Source organism: Sinohyriopsis cumingii, chromosome 12, assembly GCF_028554795.1.
Source record: "Sinohyriopsis cumingii isolate HCF-2022 chromosome 12, ASM2855479v2, whole genome shotgun sequence".
In the NCBI taxonomy this organism is placed as follows: domain Eukaryota; kingdom Metazoa; phylum Mollusca; class Bivalvia; order Unionida; family Unionidae; genus Sinohyriopsis; species Sinohyriopsis cumingii.
Genome location: NC_142972.1, coordinates 25,495,371 through 25,519,958, shown reverse-complemented (window position 1 = coordinate 25,519,958; position 24,588 = coordinate 25,495,371). Strand labels below are relative to the sequence as shown.

Sequence of the window (24,588 nt, the reverse complement as noted above, 5' to 3'; positions counted from 1 at the left end):
TATTTTGGAAATGTGTGACATATTCCAATGATCTAATTTCTATCTGGTCACTTATTTTGGAAATGTATGACATATTCCAACGAGCTAATGTCTATCTGGCCACTTATTTTGGAAATGTGACACATATTCCAATGATCTAAAATATAAGTGGAGTACTGCTTTCAAAAATGTGACATACTGTCCAGTATGATCATCAGAAATTATGCTATGAATAAATTTGCCAAACAGAAGTACATAGATGCTTCAAAAGTAAGTAATTTACAAATTTATACAGAGAATTATTGGTATAAATGATAAATAAAATAAATTGATTGAGTCCCTACATCAAACTAGAGCAGTCAGTGTTTGAAATGTAGGAAAGTCAAAGTAAGTAAGTATTGTTTATGCAACAGTGACTATACTTGTACAGTGGAACATTTGGTCTCAGAATTTTTTATCCCTATGCTTTTCAAAGAAAAGGTGGAGATTACATTATCCTTCTGATATGAACATGCACAAATCATGTCACACAAGTCACCTGCACTTCAAACTTGGGGATATCCTTCAAAGTAATCTACAGGTGTGCACAACAGTATTTAGAAGAGGTCAGGGAAGACACCTATGCATGTATGTGCAATTTTGGGGTGGTTGGGTGGAGAAGACAGCTATGGACGTAGTGTAATTGGGAGGATGGGGAGTAATGATAACTTAGAAAAGCATGGGAATAATGATACCTTGCTCCAGGTGCAAAAAAACGAACATTTGGAAACAAGATTCTGATACATCTAACAAGATTTACTGACAGCTTCTTTAATTTTATAGAAGACAAGAATTTAAACAGGGACTGTGTATACAATTTATCAGTTTACTTGCTTTATAGGCAACAAAAGTTACAGGAAGCTGAAGAAAGACGCCTTCAGGAGCAAAAAGAATGGGAAAAGAAACTTCAAGAGCAGGTATGAGCACAACATATACCTGTAAATATGATTTTGTTGTCAGTGCACATAAAACAATCATTATGATAATAGTAATAATTACAATTATAACAATAGAAATAATGATATTAGTACATGGTACTACTTCAAAGACCAATTTTAAAAGGTTCACCTGCGTATATCTGTCACATGTATGCAACAGCCACTTTTTCCTTTTCACATTAGTGGCTGCTAATGACAGGAAGCCATGATAACTTGATTGGCATCAAATTAGTAATCCAGGTGTCACAGATTTGATACCTGCCCAGACCAGCCCGGGTAAGCTGCCTCTGTTTCCTCAGCATGATATTAATAATGCATTGAAAATACCATGGAAACGAACAAACAAAAACTCAGGCATTTGTGGACAGGATATCAAAAGTAATTTGCTGCACTCTTCCTTCATGTATAAATGTATGGGGATTTCTTTTTCTCTTAGGGATCCCCATGGGCTGATTAAATGGCTCCAGTTCAGATAATACATCGCCTGATTCATGCTATGAAATATTTGAAATCATTCAGAATTTTCAGTTTATTTTGCACCTCGGCTTTTATTCCCAGTTGATGACATCCAGTTACCACATACTTATAACTCATGGTGGGACCAGGCTTTACTCCAACTGACCCTAGAATAATCACTCACTTGTGTCTGGCTAAGGTCAATCAAACCATTTGATGCACCTGAATTAGATTAATAATCAGTAGTTTCCCATAGTTAATTCACACATCGACACATGACACAGCAATATCAGTGATGAATAATAGGGTCTTTGCTTTATATGTATAATTGAAATCTTCTGTATATCATTAGAACAAATAAACAATACAGTGTTATGTAAATTTCATAGATCAAAAGAAAATTGTGACTTAAATTTTGCAGCAAGATGAGGAAAGAAGGCACCAGGAGTTGCTCCATAAGAGAAAGGAAATAGAAGACTTTGAGCGTCAGAAAAAAGTCCAGGAAGAAAGCCAGAAAATGAAAGATAAACTGGCAGAGATTGAGAGAGAACGTGATGCAGAAGCTGAAAAGCTAAGACAGATTGAAGAAGAAAAAGAAAGAGAGTGGCAGAAGAAGAAAGAAGAAAAGTATGGACTGTTCCAAGTATCTACTGCAATAAGAATTCCAATACATGAAGTGGTCCTAGTACTGTATTATCTCATCAGCAAAATGCAAAACTTTCTACTAGTAATTTGTGGACATTCTGATATCCTGTTGAGAATGTAATAACGAGTCAGATGTTATTTTCATTGCTAGAGCCCTGATGTAAAAATTGATGGAGCCCTATAAGCTATTTCCATAAATGTTTTTACCTCCCAAGAAAATTATTTCCCTTCTAATGCTCTTCAGTGTCGAAAGATTAGATATGGTGTAGCCAGCTTCAGGGTAACAAACATAAAGTAGCACTAAACAATTTTTGGCTTTTGCCATGCTCCAGGATATACTCTCTAATCTTTTGAAGTCACCAGCTGTCAAAATAAAGCTCCGTTACTATCAGCATGTGTTAAAGTTTTGACCCATCAGAGAATGGAGAAACAAAGCAGTTATTGTCATGGCAGCAAATCACTTAGCCTAAACAATTATTTGTGGAATTATTGCCTGTTTGTCTTGTAGCTTAATGTGGTGTATTACACAATCTCTTTAACACAATGTGTTTTGAAGATTTTGCTGGATTGCCATGAAACTTTGTAAGTAAAATCTTCAACAGAAAATGTGCAGTTCAGCAAATCATATTGCTTCTCATTCTCATGCATCAGCTTCATCCTTGAAGGTGAAATTTTTTATGTCAACTCGATGAAGAAGCTATATGATGATGTTCCACCAGAGAATGTCATTCAGAGGGAATGTTGTTTCAGTAATCAGTTTTGATTTGGTCTTGAATAAAATAGATGTTAAACTGATGTCCAATATGGCTATGATAGCAGCCATCTTTAAATATTGTTATCACTGCTCCTGCTGATTGAAAAATATTATTGCCATGGGGTTCTCACCGGAATACGTATAATGATGTCCAGTTTGTCCTAAATGAAAATGGTGCTGCTTGCACATTTAATATGACCACCACATTGGCCATCTTGAAAATCTTCTTTTCACACTTTCTCTTGAATAAATGGCCTTATTCTTATCATCATGGGTTTTTTATAAAATGGCTTAAGATGTGTAGTTGGTGTTAAATTGTTGCTGCCCAGGTGTCTAGTATGACTACTGCAGTGATCATCTTGAGGTCCCTACACCTCAATGAATGGTAATATCAGCATAGGACTTTCACTTGAAGTCTAATAATGATGTCTAGTTGGTCATAAGTGAAAGAGGTAGCAATCTTATGGCAGCTTCTATATGGCTGGTCAAATTGATGTTGGACTTTCACCAAAAGATTTACCATGCTGTCTAGTTGGTTCTAAATAATGGTCTCTTAGCTCTCTTGAAATTCTTGTTATTGCTGAAGAATATCAGAAATGGGTTAAATATTGAGTAGTTCAAAGAAAGAAATGGTTTTAATTCCAGAAAATTCTTTAAGCCATTAGAACATCAATCCCTTGAAGGGACTCTTGCTTTGAAAAGTATTTTAACAACTGTGATGGTGAGGTTGTAAATGGTAGAAATCTAGATTTCTTTCTTTTTTGTTTGATGGCTGTCCACTTTCTATTACATACTGTCATAATATATGCTTCTTACTTCTGAGCAGGTGTCTTTATTCATTTAAAGTTTTTTTATCACAAACATACATATATTGAAAGTGGTCTGTTTACGAACCATAACTTAATCAGTCTTTCCCTAAAATTGGAAATTCCAGTTCAGGCATTCCTCCTTTATATGAAAATCTTGTTGAAATCAATGCTTTTATTGGTTCGATGTTTCCACAACATTACTTACTTGCATGACCACTCTGGTGGCCTAGTGGTTAGAGTGTGCCCCTTTGATGCAGGAGGTCGTGGGTTTTAACCCTGGCCGAGTGATACCAAAGACTTCTAAAGATGGTACTAACAGCTACCTCACTCAGTGCTCAGCATTAGGATGTTAGTGTATGCAATGGTTAGCCTGGTGTCTGGATAATGTGACTGGGTGGGATATGATGCTACATGACATGTCTGCAGCATGATGTCCCAGTGCTAAACGTCACTATAAACTGTCACACTGCAAACACTGTAGCGATATGACTGAATTTTTTTAAAGCTACATAAAAAATCCAAATCACACACACACACTTATTTGCATTATAGTTTCTGATTGCCCATCCTCCTGATTTCGGTTTCAGCAACATTACTTTACTAAGGTTAATGTATTTAAACCAATTTGGAATGCAGCATTGAATTATTTTATTTTCCATGATTCGACCACATTTATAGGAATTATGACTCCTGATTGCCCCCTTCACCTTTGATTTCAGCAGTATAACTTCATTTAGGAATGTTGCATTTCCACCCAGTTTAACGCACTGGTCCTCATCCATCTCCTATATCTCTCACATCTGCTTCCAAGAAGGAATTATTCCTGGCATACTCCGGTACACCACTTCAGCTGGTGGGCCAAACAACGTTGAGGGGGTGATGTTAACACTGCATCACTCGGCGTATAAACTTCTACAGGGAAGGTCTCTACAGATCAATGGCCAAGTGTTCAGGACCAAGGTGCACTATATGTATTAATAGACTGTGGCTGACCAGCTATGGATGAAAATAGGGAAGGCAGATCTCTTCAGTCATGGTTGGCCATCTGCCTAGGAGATGGAAACTCCGAAGAAAAAAAACCTACAGCCTGCGGACCTCGCGTCACCATCCTGGCTTGTTGGGCTATGGCAGATTAACCCCAAGTTTAAAGGGTGGGGCCAGTTTGTGCAGACTGCACTCCACCTAAAAGCTCCATTGCACAGGCATGAAGGAACTGTCTACTGTTTATGTTCAACTCTATCAAACTCTGCAGCAATGGGAAAGAGGCAAAAACGGCAGGTGAAAGATGTCACTGGAAGCCACAGTCCCAATCCTGCATGCAAGCGACTCAGGCCTTTGGCTGTCTGGTGTTGATTTGGAGATGACAGCATCACCTGGAAGCAGTCTGATTGACCAAGCAGCCTTTTCTAGGGACAGCACTGCATGGAGAGGGGCCTGGAAAAGGTGGTCTAACCAAAACTCCTTTCCTTAAAACTGGCTTGTTGGAACATCGGAACAATGCCAGACTCAACCAACAACAACAGACCAGGCCTTAATCGCACACGAACTCTCTTGCCTTGCTGTTGATGTTGCTGCACTTAGCGAAGTCCACCTTTCAGAGGAGGGAAATTTGAGAGAACTCAGCGCTGGATACACCGTGTACTGGTCAGGAAAACCAAAAACTGAAAAACGACTTTCATTAGTCAGTTTCAAGGTCAAGGACTCAATCGCCACCAAGTTAACAAACCTTCCCACTGGTCACAACGACCGCATCATGTCCATGCGTATCCCGTTAGGGAACCAACAACACGCTACACTCTTCAGTGTATATGCTCCAACACTCCAAGCAGATCCGTCTGACAAGGATAAATTCTATGCTGACCTGCGCAGACTTATCAAGAACGTCCCAGAGAGCGACAAAATAATCATCCTCAGAGATTTCAATGCCAGAGTGGGCTGAGACTCAGAAGCCTGGAAAGCCATCCTTGAGAAACATGGCATGGGTGGCTGCAATTACAATGGGCGCCTGCTTCTTTAATTTTGCGCAGAATTACAGCTCACCATCACAAACACCGTATTTCAGCAGAAAGACAGCCAGAAAACTACCTGGATGCATCCTAGATCAAAACACTGGCACCTAATTGATTACATCATAGTATGCCAGAGGGACTTAAAAGATGACCTTCATACCAGAGTGATGCCCAGTGCAGAGTGACACACAAACCATCGTCTTGTCCAATGCAAGCTCGACTTCCACTTCAAACCCAGACAACAAGGAGGTACCCCGAAAAGGAAGCTCCAGATCAAAAACCTGTTGTCTGAAGACGTCAAGGCAGATTTTCAAGAGAGCCTGCAGTCTAGACTTGAAGAACTTAATTTTCTGCCAGATCTACCTCCGGAAGAGATGTGCAATCACATCAAGGCTGCCATTCTGCAAACCTCAGAAGGAATCCTTCAATTCACCATTAAGAAAAACAAACACTGGTTTGATGAAAACAATCAAGAAATCCAAGAACTGCTTGCCAAAAAGTGATCAGCGTACCAAAGCCCATCTCGCACAACCATCCTGTCCACAGAAGAAAGCAGCCTTCCGCCTTATCTGCAGCTCCCTCCAGTGCAGTCTCCGAGATATACAAAATGAATGGTGGACAAAGCTTGCAGAAAGAACCCAGCTGTACGCTGACACTGGTGACTACAAAGGGTTCTATGAAGCGTTGAAAGCAGTGTATGGTCCTTCCTTCCAAATGCAGAGCCCCCTACGGAGTGCAGATGGCCAAGAGCTACTCACTGACAGGGAATCTATCCTGAACTGCTGGTCAGAGCACTTCCACACCCTCTCCATCACTAGCCGTACAGTCTAGGAGGCAGCTATTGATCACATCCCACAACAGCCACCTAAAATGGAACTTGATGAGGCACCCACACTGCAAGAGACTGTAAAAGCCATAGAACAGCTGAAGACAGGAAAGGCTGCAGGAAAAGATGGTATCCCACCAGAGATATGGAAGAGATGAGGCTTAGCATTGCACACCAAATTCCAGGAGTTCTTCGTTTGCTGCTGGGAGCAAGGGAAACTTCCACAAGACCTCCGAGATGCAGTCATCATCACCTTGTACAAAATCAAGGGGGAAAAGTCGGACTGCTCAAACTACCTTGGGATAACTCTGCTCTCCATTGCAGGCAAAATCCTTGCTAGAGCTGCTAAATGGACTGGTGCCCACCATTACAGAAGAACATGCTCCAGAGAGTCAATGTGGCTTCAGAGACAATAGAGGCTCAACTGACATGGTGTTCATCCTGAGACAGATCCAGGAAAAATGCAGAGAACAAAACAAAGGACTGTACATCGTATTTGTGGACCTGACGAAGGCATTTGATACGGTGAGCAGAACTGGACTGTGGAAAATCCTTGAAAAGCTCGGCTGTCCTCCTAAATTCCTTACCATGGTCAGATCAGAAACAATAATGACCTGTCACAGACCTTCCCCATTGCAAATGGCGTGAACCAGGGCTGCGTTTTAGCCCCCACACTGTTCTCAATCTTCAATCTTCCAAAAAGTAACAGAAGACCTTGATGACGGAGATGGCATCTATATCCGATTTCGGACTGATGGCAACCTCTTCAACTTAAGGCGACTTGATGCCCACACCAAACCTTGGAAAAACTGATTAGAGAACTTCTCTTTGCAGACGATGCCACCCTTGCTGGGCTGTGTGATATCCTCTGATGCCATGATTGACAAAGAAATAAACAACAGACTGGCCCAGGCAAACATTGCCTTTGGCAGACTCTATGAATGAGTCTGGCACAATGCCAGTCACAAGAGAGATACAAAGATCAGCCTCTACAGAGCTGTTGTACTGACCACCGTCCTATATGGCGCCGAATCCTGGGTCACCTACAACCGTCACCTCCGCCTCCTTGAACACTTACATCAGCACTGCCTCCACACCATCCTCAACATCCACTGGAGTGACTTTGTCACCAACACTGAAGTCCTCAAACAAGCACGGATCACCAGCATTGAGGCCATGCTCGTGAAGATAGCTTCGCTGGGCAGGGCACATGTCCAGAGTGGAGGATCATCACCTGCCAAAGATCGCCCTGTATGGTGAGCTGTCAACTGGCCACCGTGATAGAGGGGCACCTTGAAAGAGATATAAAGATACCCTGAAAAAGACCCTCACCTCTGGCATCTATCACAGCCAATGGGCATCACAAGCTGCTGACCGTGAAAGCTGGTAACATACAGTTCACCAGGCCGCTGGCACTTTTGAACAAAACAGACAGGCCATCTTGGAGGAAAAACGATGGCAAAGAAAAACCTGGGAACCATCAGCAGCACCCACTACAACCCAGACATTCCCCTGCAGCCTCTGTGGATGGATGTGCCTGTCACGTATAGGGCTCGTCAGCCACCAGTGCACGTGCAATAGACATGGACATACCTCTTCCTAATCTTTGCAAGCAAAGTCAAGTCAACAATAATGCACCTTTATATTGGTGATAGATTAAATGAATTGCATTTCCAGCAACTCTATCGTCAATTTGAGAAGTTATGGTCTGGAATTTAATTAATTCCATTAATTTGTATGCTTTGCCATTGTTTGGTTATTTTACATTTAGCAAATATGGTTTTTATGGCATCAGATTCTAGAATTTTAGGGACAAGTTATATCTTCTGAATGTGTCAGGAATCAGAACATGTATTGACCAAAATATAAATCATCATCTACATTCTCACTTTTGAAAGGTATGGAAGTGCAATCAAGACCTATGAATCACTTGTTTGCATCATTTTTATTATACACCTGACGTAATGTAGGGCATATTATGTTATGATTCTGTCTATTTATCTGTTACCAGTTTCTTTTCCAAACACTAACTCAAGTTTCCATTAACAACACTTGCCAAACTTTGTGGATGGCTTGCATTTAGGTAAGGAAGAATTCAGTTCTTAACAGTCTACAGTTACCTAACTGAATGGCTTGCACTTGGGGGATAGCAAGAACCTCATCAGTTTTGGGTCTAAACGTTAAGGTTTAAGAGACTCTAACTTGATTTCCACCATCTACAGATACCAAACATTGTTTATAGCATGTTGCACTTGGGATATGAAAGAATCATTTTAGTTCAGTGCAAAAGTCAAGGGCACTGATGGAAAGCAGAAAAATTATTTGCACAAAATGACTCGAGTTCTCCTTCATCAATGGTTTCTAAACTATATGCAGGGATGAAAAAATTAAAGGACAAGGTCACTGACTGACAGAAAACAAAAATGCTTTCTGCACAATAAATGGAGTTCTCCACTATTTGCACATTTGGGGTCAAAAGGTAAAATGATGAGGTGAATGCAGATGAAAGAAAAAGTGGTTTCCACACAGTAGCTTTATTTCTCCATTATCTTTGGTCACAAAACTTTGTAGATGACTTTGAGGTTAGGAAGCAGCCTATTGAGATCCAAGGGTCAAGGTTGTTATGAACCTTTTGGACACAACATTAGTCACAGTCCTGGACCAAACTTGGTGATTGGCTTATACTTGGGGAAAAGGAAGAAGCCAAAAGTCATTGTGGCTGAACAATAGAAGTGGTTATTTGCATCAAGGGCTTATAAACATGTGATGGGCATATAAGTGTATTATTTATGGTCTTTTAAAAAAATACTGAATAGAGTAAAAATATTGGGTATTTAAATTTATGTCTGGTTCTTCATGCACACAGCAAATAGATCATTAATATACAGCTTTTTTGGCCTTAAAATTTAATACATAGTTGGACTTGAGAGATAAAGTTGGCGTGCTTATTGGTTATTTTTGGGTAATGGCTGCTTGCTGATATTACAGACCTGCCAAATCTTATGATTTTGTCGTAAGTCTTACAGCAATGACCCTTAAAATATGGACTTATGGAATCAAAGCAAAAACTACAGAAAAATTATTGTTGCTTAAAAATCCTGATAATTTGGTTCATCTGTGTTTGATTTGGATCTGGGTTTCATATTAGAATTAGTGGCATTAGTCAGGGAACCAGACTAACTTTACAGCAGTACCTGAGACGCTTTAAACTACACATACTTTCATGTGAAACATCGGCATGATTGAACTGTTGATTATAGAATTTTTAAAATATGGCATCCAGCCAGCTATGAATGTTGAAGACAAAAGGGAAAATTAGCCTCTTAAAAAGTGATAATAATCAGCACAGAAGAATAAACTGGAATATTCATATTGCTGTGAATAAAACCAGGAAGGGACACAATTACTTTTATTGGACATCACGTGCCAATTTGAGTATGTCACTTGGTGGAAGAGATGATTGCCAGTGTCATGTAAAAAGGAAAAATATTCCAAGAATTACATCAAATTGAGAAATAACAACAAGCTATTGAGCTGCATAGGGTTTGGAACAGAATTTTGTGCAACTGTACTTGTGGTAAATAAGGTCTATGTGTACTTTACAAACTTTTCACACAATGTCTACTATCACTGCTTGTTTTGATTACCAAACCTTTAAATGCATTTTCCAGCTTTACAGTAGCAGTTTTTGATATTTTGTTACACCTTGCTGAAAAATGTCAAACTTACAGAAAAATATAAACTGCCTTACTGAGATGGTGTCATCAGGGTTGGCAGGTCTAATAATAGGTTTAAATAAAATATTTGTGCAAATGAAAATTAACATCTGGCAGTTTTATCTATCTTTTCTGCAGGGAAAAGATGCTGACCCAAGAGAGGACAGAAAAGGAAAGGATAGAAGTGGAAAAAAAGCGAGAAAGGGAGCTTCAGATGAAGAAAGAACTTGAGAAACAAAAGGAATTGGTAAACAAAAATATTTATTGTCTCTGTGAAGCTTTCAGAATGGCCTATGGATGTCTTTTTAGTTCCCTGCCACCCTCAAGATCAGGCCCCTTCCAGATTTTCAGCAAGTTACTGATTGGCCTTGTCAGAAAAATGTTAACTTAATTCCCAGAATAGAACCTTGAGCACCAACAAAATGCATCATTTTCATGAAGTTTTTGAAAGACACTGGTAAATAGTTAATTTTCATTTCAACCCCCTGCTGGGGCTAAATTTGAATGTCCCATCACCTTAACGGAAATACCAGTTCGTCCGATTTGGTTGGAGCAGCTCAGAGAATTAGACAATCCTTCTGTGAAAAATCTGAGCTACAATCAAGACATGAAAAACTCCAATATTTCTGTCTTTTAAAAATGTGTGAAATCGTTTGGCTTTTTTTGTATCATGAAGCTGACGTCTCTTCTTCATAATGCATTTTTCAATTAGGAAACTGCCTAACCACAGAGCAAATAGAAAGCCATTGATTCTATTGGTTGCATATTAATTAATTCAAATTGACATCTTGCTTTTAGCCCATATTGTTTTTGTTCACTCACTTCGTTTGAGTAATGCATATGGCCCATGTTTTTCACAATGTTTCCTTTGCCACTTGGCCATTCTCAGATTCTATATTATCAAATGATGGTATCTTTGCCTTAATGAAGATTGTCTGTTTAATTGTATCAAACCGCTTCAGTGGCCTAGTGGTTAGAGCATCTGCCCTGGATGCAGGAGGTCATGGGTTCAAACCCCAACCGAGTCATAGCATAGACGTCTAAAAATAATACTAGCAGCTGCCTCGCTAGGCGTTCGGCATTAAGAGATTATTGTTAGGACTTGTCGGCCTGGCATCAGGATAATGTGACTGGGTGGGACAATGTATGCAGCATGATTGCCCAGTGCTAGACATCACTCTAAACTGCCACAGTGCAGACATCGTAATGATATGGCTGGCAAATTGTTAAAGCTACATTAAAAATCTAAATCACACAAACACACACACAAAGGCTACAAGCATTGTGCATCAAATAGAGAACATGACTGATACTTAAGAGACATTACTGTTTCTGTTCTCCATATTTTATTGGTTGCCTGAAATTACCAGTAACTTGTCCTACATGAACCTCAAGTGGCCTAGTGGTTAAAGCGTCCGCCTTGGATGTGGGAGATTGCAGGTTCAAATCCCAGCTGAGTCATACCAACAACTTTTAAAAATGGTACTAACAGCTGCCTCACTAGGCACTCAGCATTAAGAAGTTAGTGTTTGGACTGGTCAGCCTGGTGCCATGATAATGTGACTGGGTGGAACATAGTACTAGATGTCTGCGTCATGATGCCCCAGTGCTAGACATTGCTATAAACTGCCACACTGCAGATATTGTAGCAATTTTACTTAATCTTTTTAAAGCTATGTTAAAAATCCAAAATCACACACATCCTACATGAACAGGTTATCAAGCATTACCTATAGGATGGTTTGACAAAATAAGCCATGATCATCAATTTACACTGTTGTATTTTAATCCCAGTAGTTCAGAGAATATGCCTCATTGACTTTATTTCTGTTTTAAGCATTAATTAAGAATCCTGTGGAGATTTACTTTAGTGATAAGAAAACAAAACAACTTAGTTATGGCTTTGATCAGGACTCAGATAAACTTTGTTTTTAATAAAACCAGATTAAATGAAAGTTTTAGTAGACAAGATCACTTTATTTCATAAGTACAATCTTATAAGAGGCAAATACACAGAAGATTAGTTTAAAGCATTTTTTATATAAAGTATATTGGTTTAAATATTGTGTGAGAATAATTCTAAACAAATATGGTCCTACTGAGCATTTGGATTTTTGGTCCATGCATGTGATTTTTTTAAAGCTGCTTACCATTTGCCTTTGTCTGAAAACAAATTTCTGTAAAAACTATAAAAAATGTAATGCACCATTATATAATATAAAAAAGTGCAATAGTTATATGGCTACAGTGGTAGTACTTTGCTTCCTAAGATGAGTGGTATTGCTTAGGTTGTTAACTTTTAAGTCTACAGAAATTTAATTAATCTGGAGTGTTTCAGACTTCTCCAGAATCATGAAAGGTAGTTACATTGACCTAATACTTTGTATATGAGGAAACCATTTTCATTGGTCTAGAAAACAGATGTAATACTTAATATGCATTTATATAGAAAATGGACCTAATGCTTTGTATATGGAGAAAATATATTCATTTGTATAGAGAATAGACCTAATACTTTTATTCAGAGAAACTATATTTATTTGTATAGAAATGGACCTTATGCTTTGTATATGGGGAAACTGTACTCATTTGTAGAGAAAATGGTTTGTATTAATTTGATATTGTTTCAACCAGGAGAAAAAACGCTTTGAGGAGGAGGAACAGGAGAAGGAGAAAGAGAAACAGAGGGATGAGGACTTTAAGAAACTGCTGAATAAGCATAATGTTCAGTTGATACAGCAGCAACAGCAGCAGGATGCTATCACACAGGGCATTCCAAAACCCAACCTTAATGAGATGATTACAAGTACAGATCCACTTACAATTACAGAACCTCAGATTCCCTCAACATCTTCGCCTAATCCCAACTCGTAAGTAATACTAACATTTTGTCGTTAATACAAGTAGAGGGTTAACATTTCATATTTAATTATCTACCTTGATAGGCAATATCTGCTACATGTTTTCGTTACCTGGCGTAGATGCTGGCTGCTTGTGCCATTGTTCATCTTAAAAATGCAGCTTTAGCTTAGAATTAAGTATACAACTATTACATGTGCAAAGTTGTTTAATAAAATAACATCCTTGTCAAAATTTGTATTGGACCATCTGATCTGGAACTAGTTTAAAAGTTTTAGAAACTCTGCATAATTTCATTAGAATAAGAGCCATTCTGTTATGATATGTATGTGACCCAGGGATGGCAGTTTAAAATGAATATAATATAATATTTAAGGAATGGGATAAAATTATAATTTTGTAACTTTACAACAAGTCTATTTGAATTGTTAATGATAATCCATAATGTCCTAATACCCTATGAAAATCATGACCATATTTTTCTAGTCTCATCAATTTAGGTTTTGGCGCAGATATATACTCTTTGATGAGACTATTTTTATCCTGTGCATGTCGGCGGATTAAAGATATTGCGATTATAATATTTAACATTTTTGAGAAAATAAATAATTTTCCTATCGATTTCATGCAGGTATAAGTTGATATAACCTAGTTTAAATTTGCTAGGGCCACTGGTAAGCTATCATACGGTGGTGGCAGATTCCAAATTTTTTATATGTAATTGCTCTGAACCCATACTCCATCCAAAAGGTCCAAATGTGAAAAATGGGGTTGGAATATTCTGCAGAAACTCGGATTAGAAACATTTTGAGAGTCTGAGCTGAACTTTGGTGCTTAACTATTACACAGTGATATGTAGCTTGAAGCATTGGTTTCAGATCTTAAATGGAACACAGGAGAAATGGGAAATTGTCATCCCTTTTGTTTATATATTAAGAAACGATAAGAGCCCATGTATCAATACAGATTTGGGGACTGGGTTATTGAACTATAAGAAGAGAAGTTGATTTTACAGAAAATTCAGTCCTTGTTTATACAACAATGTATAATTTTGAGGGTCTTGTATCAAAATTTAAATCAACCCTTTTGTAAATGTCTTTAAATGACGGAATTTTTAACCAAATCATCTTAAGGAGTTTAGGTTGGTTGAAAAATCTTGTTTGAGATTTTATTGGCACACATAATTTCAGGGTTAAACTTTTTTCGTTACAAGAAAAGATTCTAATACTTTGCATTTATTGGAGTTTTTTCATACAGTGATAGGAAATGTTTACTTTGAACATATGCAAGGCTGCATATCTTAAGCTGAGACACATCAGCACCATTCGCAAATATCTTTCAGTTGATGCCACTAAAACACTAGTGTGTTCATTAGTACTTTCAAGACTGGACTATTGTAACTCAATTCTGTCTGGTTCATCTCAATATCTGCTCCAGAAACTTCAGAAAGTTCAAAACACAGCTGCTCGGATCATACTTAGAGTACCACGGTCAGAGCACACCTCCCCGCTGCTCTGTACCCTACACTGGCTATCCATTCGATCCAGAATCAAACACAAAATTTGTTCTCTGTGCTACGTTTCACTGTCAGACTCTAGTCCAACATACCTATCCGACCTCACCCATGTGTACACACCAGCAAGATACTTACGCTCCTCTTCTGACAATCATATACTCATTATTCCCACTATGAAAACAAAGTCATATGGACAACCTTCTTTTGCATACCAGGGCCCAGCAACATGGAATGAATTGCCCACTGAACTTAGACACAAAGACACAGTGATCCCATTCAAGAGTGTTCTCAAAACTCTCTTATTTCGACTGCAAGAACAAACTTAAAGACTTAATAATGTTTCCTACCTTAAATATTCTCAGCACGTTTTTTTATATTTATGTTTTCTAATTCATGGTGTTTGTTTTTGTAATCATATCATTATATGCTTTTTATCTTATAGGTGTTGTCTAATGTTGTAAAGCGCTTAGAGCTTCTGAAGATTAGGCGCTATACAAAGTCCTCATTATTATTATTATTATAACATGCACATATATTGCTCTAGAATTCTTTAGAATTAAAGGTTTGAAAGGAAATAAAATAATTTTTGCTCATTATGTTATTTCCATGTGGCAACATAATGCAGGTCAGCAAAGTAAAGTTAGAACTTGTATTATGTACATTGAAATGGATTTAATTGCCAATTTATGGGAATATAGTCAAATTTGTTTTGTGTGACTCATTCTGTGGTTTTGTACATGATCATTTTTTCTGACATATATATATGTTTTGGAGAGTCTTGAAGGAGAAACATCTTCAGATTTGGAAAATGCATGTTTTATAATCCAAAATGTTCTTTAATTCCATTCAGTAATGGTCATATGTTAACCTTGAAAAAAATTCATTTCATCCTGGAAAAATTCTGGAAAAGACCTTGAAATTTATATTTAGAAAAGTGTGGGAACCATGTAAAAAAATTTCAGTCATATTGCTAAGAAGTGTGCAGTGTGACAATTTTTAGTGATATCTAGCACTGGGGCATCATGCAGCAGACACTTGGCATGATGTCCCACCCAGTCACATTATCCTGTAACCAGGATGACCAGTCCTAACACTAACCTCTTAATGCTGAGCACCAGGTGAGACCATTATTACAAGTCTTATTTTATCCTGTAAAGTTTGTTTTGTAATCATGACATGGATTGAAGACAAATGTCAGTCATGGCTACTTTATTGCATTCTTGTAATTATTTTTATTCATGAAAATCGTTTTGAGTTAATCTGAATTTTAGAACACTGTTCTGTCTGTGTTCATTTTAAATATGGTCATATTCCTGACATTGAAACTGCAGAGTATAGAGTAGACATGGTTTAGACTTATTGTCTTTATACTGTTAAAGAAAGTGAACACTGAGAATTTAACAGTGCATTTAATGTAAGAAATCATTTTAGCATGATATTCTGAAATACTGATAATAAATTTTGTGCTGTTTTGAATTTGCTATTTAAAAAAACAGAACTGAAAGATGTTACTGTTCACTCTGTTGTAAGGCAGGTAGAGTCATAGATTCCATTTTATAACTTAGTAGTAATATGACATAGGATGGAAGTCAGTGCTAGGTGACCTTATGCATAAGACGGGGTTTCCACGTGGGTATGGAATTCTGGAAAAGGTTGCAAATGGTTTTCGCTTATCTTGAAAATATCTGGAAAAATTGAAAAATGACTAAACAGTCTAGAAAAAGTCAAAAATTGTCATTATTACAACTTTCTTAGTTGAAAATGGGTAATGTGACCGCTCTTTTACATTTGGGAGAAGGTTATGTTTTCAGACATGGGGCTCTTCAGGAAGTTTGGAAATTATTATGTTTTGGTATGGAAAAAGGCAAAATCTTTTTTAAAATTTGTGGCAGGAATCCAGACAAAGACAGGGGAAAGTTTTACTGGACACATAGATTTATTCTTGCATACGATGATATTTCCCATTAAAATTGTGATCAGTACTAGTAACCCCTTTTGAGAACTTGGTGTCAGTCTGTATTTCATTCTGGAACACTTGACACATGAAGTGTGCATAAATTAGGTGAGACTGACCAGTTGATTTATGGGCTATCTTGTGCTAGGGCAATGGGGGTAATGTTCTTTGCCCTCTTACACTTTGACTATCACGAAAACATGCTGACCAAACTAAGTTAATCTGCTTGAGCCAGTCAGACTTTTAAAAAAGCCTATTGGATTTATAAGATTGCTGTGTCCTGCTTAATTTAATCCATCCTGTAAATGACTTCATCACTGATTTAAAAATATACACCAATATTACTTTGATCACACTATGAAAACAATATCTGGATATATAAATTCACCAACTCCTAAGATCACAAGTCAGTTGTCTTGTGTGAGAAACCTGTGATAAACAGAAAACAGAAAATCAAAAAGGTGTATATGGCTAGTCCTTGTGATCCTTGAACTGAAACTTTACTTGCATTTACAGACACATTTTGAATATTGAATAACTGCCTGACTTAAATAAAAAGGGATGTAATTCATATCTCTTTTCAAACCTGAACTTTTTCTTCAGAGCTAGCTTGGCACTAAAGGTGACATCCGTTTCTGTTGCGATAGTACAACTACCTTTCCCACCATCCAGCAAATGAATTGCTTTCATGCTTTACACTATTGAAACTGCCTCACTTTCAAATTCAACATATTAACATCTGTGTACAGGGTCAATGTGACTGGAGTTACAAATACAAGCAAGATAAGAAATATATTTGCACATTGATTCATATGATATTGCTTTATCTAGAAAAATCCTTACTCATGAAGCAAAAGTTTGGTTTGCATAGAATGAATGGTCAATGTGGATACGCTGTAGTAACCTCTTAAAGGTCATTGTTTAGGAAACCCCTGGCTGCTGTCCATGGAATGCAGGTGACAGTTACATACACAACATTTGCTAGGGGAAATTGTGAACAGGTAAATGTTATGACAGGTTTTTCCTGTGTGTTTCACACACCTAGTATAAGTAAAAATAAACTCAAAGCATGACTTTCACCTGAAATAAATTTTGGTGATGGATCATGCTGGAAGGGTCTTAAGTGCATCATAGGGGGCTACACTGATTCATTACTGCCTCTGTTTCCGTGTATAATTGAATAGAACATCCCCTAGTTGATTGAGATCAAGAATTTGTATAGACTCATTTGAAAGTGACTAAAGTAGTTATTTTGTTCACAAGTCAGCCTCATATTTAGCACCTTTATTATTAATGCCTCATGATGTTTCAGTTGTGACATGTGAGGCAATTGCATGATGTCTGAGGCACCCAAATGTACTGTTATTTCAATATGCTTTTTGGTAACTTTGAAGAATACAAGAATTTTTCATTATGCGATAAACACGCCCATGGTCAGGATTGCTGGCAGTCACTAAAGTAACACCAACCTTTCAGTGTGTGTGTGTATGTAATTTGGATTTTTAACGTAGCTTTAACAATTTTCCAGTCATGTTGCAACGATGTCTGCAGTGTGGCAGTTTATAATGATGTCTATTACTGGGACATCATGCCATAGACATAGAGCATGATGTCCCACCCAGTCACATTATCCTGACACCAGGCTGACCAGTCCTTATACTAACTTCTTAATGCTGAGCACCAAGTGATGCATCTGCAAGTACCAATTTTGTCAGTCTTCGGCATGACTCGGCTTGGATTCTAACTTGCATCCTCCCACATCACAGGCTGACGCTAAAACCATTTATGCCACCAGAGCAGTGTAAAGCAGCCTTTAAAAGAAACAAGCTTGAGTAATGCTTAAAACAGCCATAACCAGACACCCAGACTGGTTGTTTTTAGACAGAGTAGATGTCATGTTTCACTTCTGCCAATGAATCAGACATTATGAATTCTAAAATTCTGCCCTAAATCAAAAATTGTTTTTATGCAAATAAACATCTAATCATCTTTTTTTTTTCTGTTTGTATGAGCATTAGGAAGATATAGCATTGAACTGGAAATATGAGAGAGACTGCATTTTAAAATGCGCGTGCTACATTGATACCTTAAGCACAAACAGTGTTCATGTATGATTTTACAAAAGAAAATATGTCTGACAAATGATTTTTAAAATTATTTTTAGTTATTTATTTTGTTTTCAGTTTTTCACTATTAATTCTCATCAAAGCATGATATCTTTTTAAGGTACCAAATAACTCCTGTCCGGATGCACAAAAAGTCTCGCTCGCAGGATAACTATGACATTTCTGATCTCCACTCCAGTGATTCCACAGATAATGAAGAGGCCCCAAGGAAGATAATCCCTCTTTGGGCTCAAGGTAGGCAAACAGGATGTCATTTCACATCACAACTTAGATCATATGTGCCATTATGGACTTTAATTTATAATGAAAAAAAAAAACAAGGAAAGAGTTGAACAGCAGAAAACATGATACTTGTAGAGTGATGCAACATTATGTCATACGAGTTAAATAACAAATATATTAAAACCTTTTATTCAAGATTTTAGCTTTGATTTTTCACCCATTTGTTTATTAACATGATTTAGGTGATATTTGTGATTGAGAGGGAGGTTCATTCATTCAGTATGATATAGAGGATCATACACCAACTCAGATGTCAGGTCTAAGTTCCAGTTGGCTTTGGGGTTTCACTGTTAGGTTGCAATCATGTTACAGGAAGAATTATTTTAATCTTCTGAGAAAATGTGAATGTAACTAATTTTGAAGAAAGAAATTTTATTTATTTTGCTCATGTCTAATTGTTTTCCATGCATTTACATTGTAAACATTGTTTTCCATGCATTTACACTGTAAACAATCTAGGTAATTCAAAAAGTTCATACTTACTATTCTCTGTTAAATAACCTTTGCAATCACATACAAAGAAATATATTCAGAACTGAAGTATACATCTTTTTTGCCTCATTTTTTTACTTTTGTTTTGTTTACTACTTTCAGGTGTTAATTTGAAGGCTGCACTAATCAACCAACACTATCATCCACCTAATCTAGAGAAAATGTTTCCCCATATTGAGCCTCCAGATCTTAATGTATTTTTTGAGAAGAAGCGGCCACGATTTAACAAGCGTACCAGTTCAGCGCATTGGGACTCTCCAATTTTGCCCCCATATAAAGTCTGAGGATATGTATTCCTTGATATTAGTTCACTTGAACTTTTTTGTTTGGGAAGAAGTTCACACCAGTCTTTCATGATTACTTTCTTTTGCAATGCAAAATGTACCAGTAGGATTCTAAGAACTATGCAAGAGAAACAGCCAGGTTCAGTTTGGTAAGATGTGATAAACAGTACAACATACTTGTGGCTGGTATAATGATTTGGAAATAGTATTTACATGTTTGTACCAGATGTATCATTTACACAGTAACGTTGCATCCGAACATGAACTGCTTTCTTTTATGATTGGTAATATGATTAGCGTAGTCTCTTCAAATCATTATGCATGTTGTGACAAATTTATAAAAATAAATATATGAATTATCTCTGTTTAGGAAGAAAGAGTTTTACAATAGTAAATGTTGATTTCTTTTTGACCATTGTAGCATAATATATGTTCATGTGAAAATGAGAAATTGAAAGATGTGAGGATGTACCCAGGACATGTATATGAGAGGGCAGTATTTCATTAAGTGCATGGCATATCAAGCAAACACAATCATGACCATATCGAGTGGTAATGTCGGAACAGATTTTTTTTGTTTCCTAAGGGCAGGATAGTAAGTCAAATTTTATGGGGACATAAGAGTTTAATAGAGATAAACAGTGAAAAATTTATTATACTACACATAGTGTAGCTTCAAAATATCAGTGTTGTTTCTTACCCAAGGCATAGAGTTGTCCCCCCTATATAATATAATGCACATATGTTATGAATAGGTAAATTGCAAGCAGTGACATGATCCCATGTGAGTTGTTAACTAAAGCCAATTACCTGCTGATAATTTACAGGAAAACAGGATGATACCTCCATTATGCTTTCTAGGTGTCTCGTTTCCATGCCCAAACATTTCATTTACCAAATATGGAAATGTTTCTCAAATATTAGCCAACTTTAATACTGTCTTATTACATCTCTTCATAAGACTTGGAACTTTTGTTTTGGTTTATTTTTTGGAGGATGGCCAGTCTCATGTATTTGTGTCACATATTATGCAGATCATGTCCTAGAAACAAAACTGTTCTTCTTGATGCAGTTGTTGCTGAACCTGCTTGTCAATGAATCATATTATTATGTCTTTCAGATCAAAAGTCAAAAGATACAAATTTGGACGCTGGTATTTGTATTGCCTTTCAGAGTCAAATAATAATAACTTGGATAGGCATAATAAGACTTAAGTCCAATAATGCAAACTTGGACATGAATAATGAGACTTAAGTCAAAAACAAAAATAATTCTGCTGTACAAGTAACATTTTGTTATTGACAAATGAAACTGAAATAAAACAGTTGATTTAGTTTAAAAAGCTTATGGATTACAAAAATGGTATTACACAATAGGTAAAAAAAACAATAGAAGACAATAGGATTTTGCAAGTTAAGATTTTTTTCCACTTGCAAAGAAATGCAAATTACAAAATGTTTAATTCTAGTTATGAATGCCTCTTGCCTTTTTAATACTCTTAAACATTAGTTTTTGATACATCTTTTGTAAACTTAATTTAAACTTAAAAGAAGACAATAGGATTTTGCAAGTTTAGGTTTTTTTCCACTTGCAAAGAAATGCAAGTTACAAAATGTTTAATTCTAGTCGTAAATTCCTTTTTAATACTAGAAAATATTTAATATCCTTAAAACAATCGTTTTTGATACACATCTTTTGTAAACTTAATTTTTTATACCTTTCTAATGAGATGAAACAATTGGGGTAAAACAATACTGTTTCTAATTTTAAATCTTGGCCAATGGTGCTACAGCATATTTTCCTACTATTTTCAAGAGAGAAGTGAGAAAAATGTTTTATGTTATCTTCTATTTAGTAATATGTGACGAGAAATATTTGCACATTTCAATTTTCTTATCAAGAAAATAAGAGTAATTGACTTCTACTTTTTTGTTTCCATGTTAGAAGAATACACTGCAGAACCATAAATATACACGAACAATGCCATCAAAGTGAATGAATATTAAAGCACATATCACAGACAAGTTTTCCTACCTGTTAGATTTAGAACATTGTGGCTATATCAGTTGGCATGTTACCAGTAATCCACAATTTCTTTTTGTACATGATAATTAAAATCATTGTATCCTGCATTTTTGTGAATGATGGATGTTTGATTTCATTTGATTTGGTATTTAAGGACAAAGCAATGCTTGTTGGTACAGTTAAGCAAAGACCACTGGCAGTAACAAATTAAATTTGACAGGCATATTTGTATTAATGTCTTGATAAATTGATTAGATTCTCAGGTTACTACAGTCAAACATTGTTAGACTTAAACTGTTTTTTTAACAAACTTTGCAAGCACAATTTTTGACAAATCATGAAATTTTTTATGCATGTGCATCAGCAGAGGATTAAATTAGATTTCATGCTATTATAGCAGTTTTTCCAATGTTTCTAAATTTTTAATTCTGCTGGACTTGGACCTTTTTGGTCTGCAGGGGCCTACTTATTTGACTAAACAAATCTAGTCATAACCTAGTTTTGTGTTTTAGAAAAGTGGAAATAACTTGTAAATGTCTGAGCATTCACATGTACAACATTCCCTCATTATAATGCTGAAGTCGTAGAATATATCACCAAACAATGAGAAGACCTGATAATGAAGTTCAAGATACACATAATTTCACTAACAGTGAACAGTAATCCAGGACCATATTTGCCTTATAACAGGAACTGTGTCATAATGAAGGGCCTTTTGTGAGGGAGTGGTCTATTAGGATTTCTCAGCTTCATGTATCAACTTCTGGCTTTTTTTTATCATAAATCTCCAGAGTTCAAGACTGAGATCATTTTGTTAACCAGTCACAGAATCTGAGCTTGTAACTAAAGTACTGGATTTCATCAGAAGTATAGAAAAACTAATATACAGGGGACATAATGCATGAGCAAGAGATTTGTTGATAGCTCATGCCAAGTTACAGATATCACTCAGGGGCCTTTAATATTAAAATTAAGATAAGTTAATATAATTTAAAAGACAATGTCCATCATCATTGCATGCACAATTTATGTGTTTAAAGTTGATTGGTTTAATTCTACATCACAGATTGTACAAATTGTGTACAAATTGAATATGAAGAGTAGGTTTCATATTTACAAATGTTTCTCTGTTCAAGCATGCAAATAATGACATTGGTTTGTATATGTGTTTTGTTACAGTCATGTTCTTGGGGCTAGTGCTTGTTTCATATGGGTGTTCTGTGTTAAGTTGATTGATTTTGTAATTAATTGTTTGTTCACCAGTGTTGTATCTCAGGTGAAAGATTTGCTTGGCTTTCTATCAAAGTTGTACTTTGTTCTGAATTAATAATGATAATAATTCTGCCAAGTTTTTCATAAGTCGCTAGCAAATTATATCACTTCTTAAAATTTCATCTTTTTGTGATGCTGGTTAAATTCATGCATATTATGGATATTAAACTTATTGTTTTGACAATTTCTGACATGAATTTTTTCATTAATATTTTAAGAATATACTGCCTATATTTGGAATATATCTTTGTTTGATTGACTCGACAATCAGGCCAGCTCCTGGGTTGAATTTAGTACCAATGATTTTATAGCTGCTGCATAACAAAACTTAACATTATAAAAATAATTTGACCAAATTGTCTGCATGGGCCCAACGATTTTATATTCACTGGCACTACAATGGGTTAGTGTTTATTTTTGAGAAAGTTTGGTATCTGGGCCTTAAAATTTGAATACAAATGATACCATTCCATCATAAATTTTGAACACTAATCTTCACAAAAACCGATCAAAACAAAAATTGGCTGTCTCTAAAATAAACATCTACATCTTAGGCAGCTGTTGCTACATGTGGCTTTTGGGATATGGTGAATTATCTCAAATCTAATTGTGCCTCTGGTTTTAAATAAGAGGTAGGCAACATTTGTCTCTTTCTTAAATATGAGGAAGGCAGCAACTGTACCACTATCACCTGATATTTCTTCTGTACAGATTCGCTTTATAGCAGATTCACTTTGTTTGGGTGGAGGTAACTAATTTAATCTACACGAAACGTCTTTTGAGCTCCATACCTCTGCACATTCTGAAGGAAAAAAAAGGGGGGCTTGTTACAAATAAAACTAGGGGCCCCGAGTGGTCTAAAGCGCTCTCCATTACGGATCACTGCCATCTCACCTCTGTCAGTGTGGGTATGTGAGAAAGTTTGCCAGTAGCTTCTCGTGGGTCGGTGGTTCTTTCCCGGGTTCTTCCTCCACCATTAATATTGGCCGCCATGTATAGCCTATTGTGTGTTGAAAAATGGCGTTAAACCCTACAACAACAACAACAAATAAAACTATTGCTGTTGATCAATAATAGAGTGCTGGGGAATAGATGTAACATGGATCCCATCATATGACAAATGTGTTTTACATGTTAACTTGTATGAGTCAATAAACTCACCTCAGCATTAAGAGGTTAGTGGTAGGACTGGTCGGCCTGGTATCAGGATAATGTGACTGGGTGGGACATCATGCTATGTGTCTGCGGCATGATGCCCCAGTGCTAGACATCACTATAAACTGCCACACTGCAGACATCGTAGCGATATGACTGAGAAATTGTTAAAGCTACATTAAAAATCCTAATCACACACACTATCCCGATTAACTATGTGACATAACACAGGAATTTCGATCGGAGATCAAGTGTTAAAATATGGTGTCTCTGTCAAATCTTCTATTGATCTGGCCCACACGGGTATGACCATTATGTGCCAACCGACCATTATGACACGAAAGATACACGAACGCAGCGGGAGCAACGGAGAGTAAAATTCGAGGAGAATGGAAACAACATATAATTCTGAGAGTTTATGCTTATGCAGCTCCGATTTCATAACTAACATT

The 24,588-nt window shown here is 36.7% G+C and overlaps 1 protein-coding gene across 1 annotated transcript in view; it reads left to right on the top strand.

Annotated features, from left to right (window-relative positions):
- Nucleotides 1-23,172, top strand: part of LOC149786119 (uncharacterized) — a 57,915-nt gene extending 34,743 nt beyond the window's left edge. The window contains exons 11-16 of the mRNA XM_089976449.1: nucleotides 860-935; nucleotides 1,834-2,039; nucleotides 10,310-10,418; nucleotides 12,806-13,041; nucleotides 18,727-18,860; nucleotides 19,503-23,172. Coding sequence (XP_089832575.1) covers nucleotides 860-935; nucleotides 1,834-2,039; nucleotides 10,310-10,418; nucleotides 12,806-13,041; nucleotides 18,727-18,860; nucleotides 19,503-19,684 — 943 coding nt within the window. The 3' untranslated portion in view covers nucleotides 19,685-23,172. The remainder of the gene's footprint in view (nucleotides 1-859; nucleotides 936-1,833; nucleotides 2,040-10,309; nucleotides 10,419-12,805; nucleotides 13,042-18,726; nucleotides 18,861-19,502) is intronic.
- Nucleotides 23,173-24,588: the final 1,416 nt, after the last annotated feature.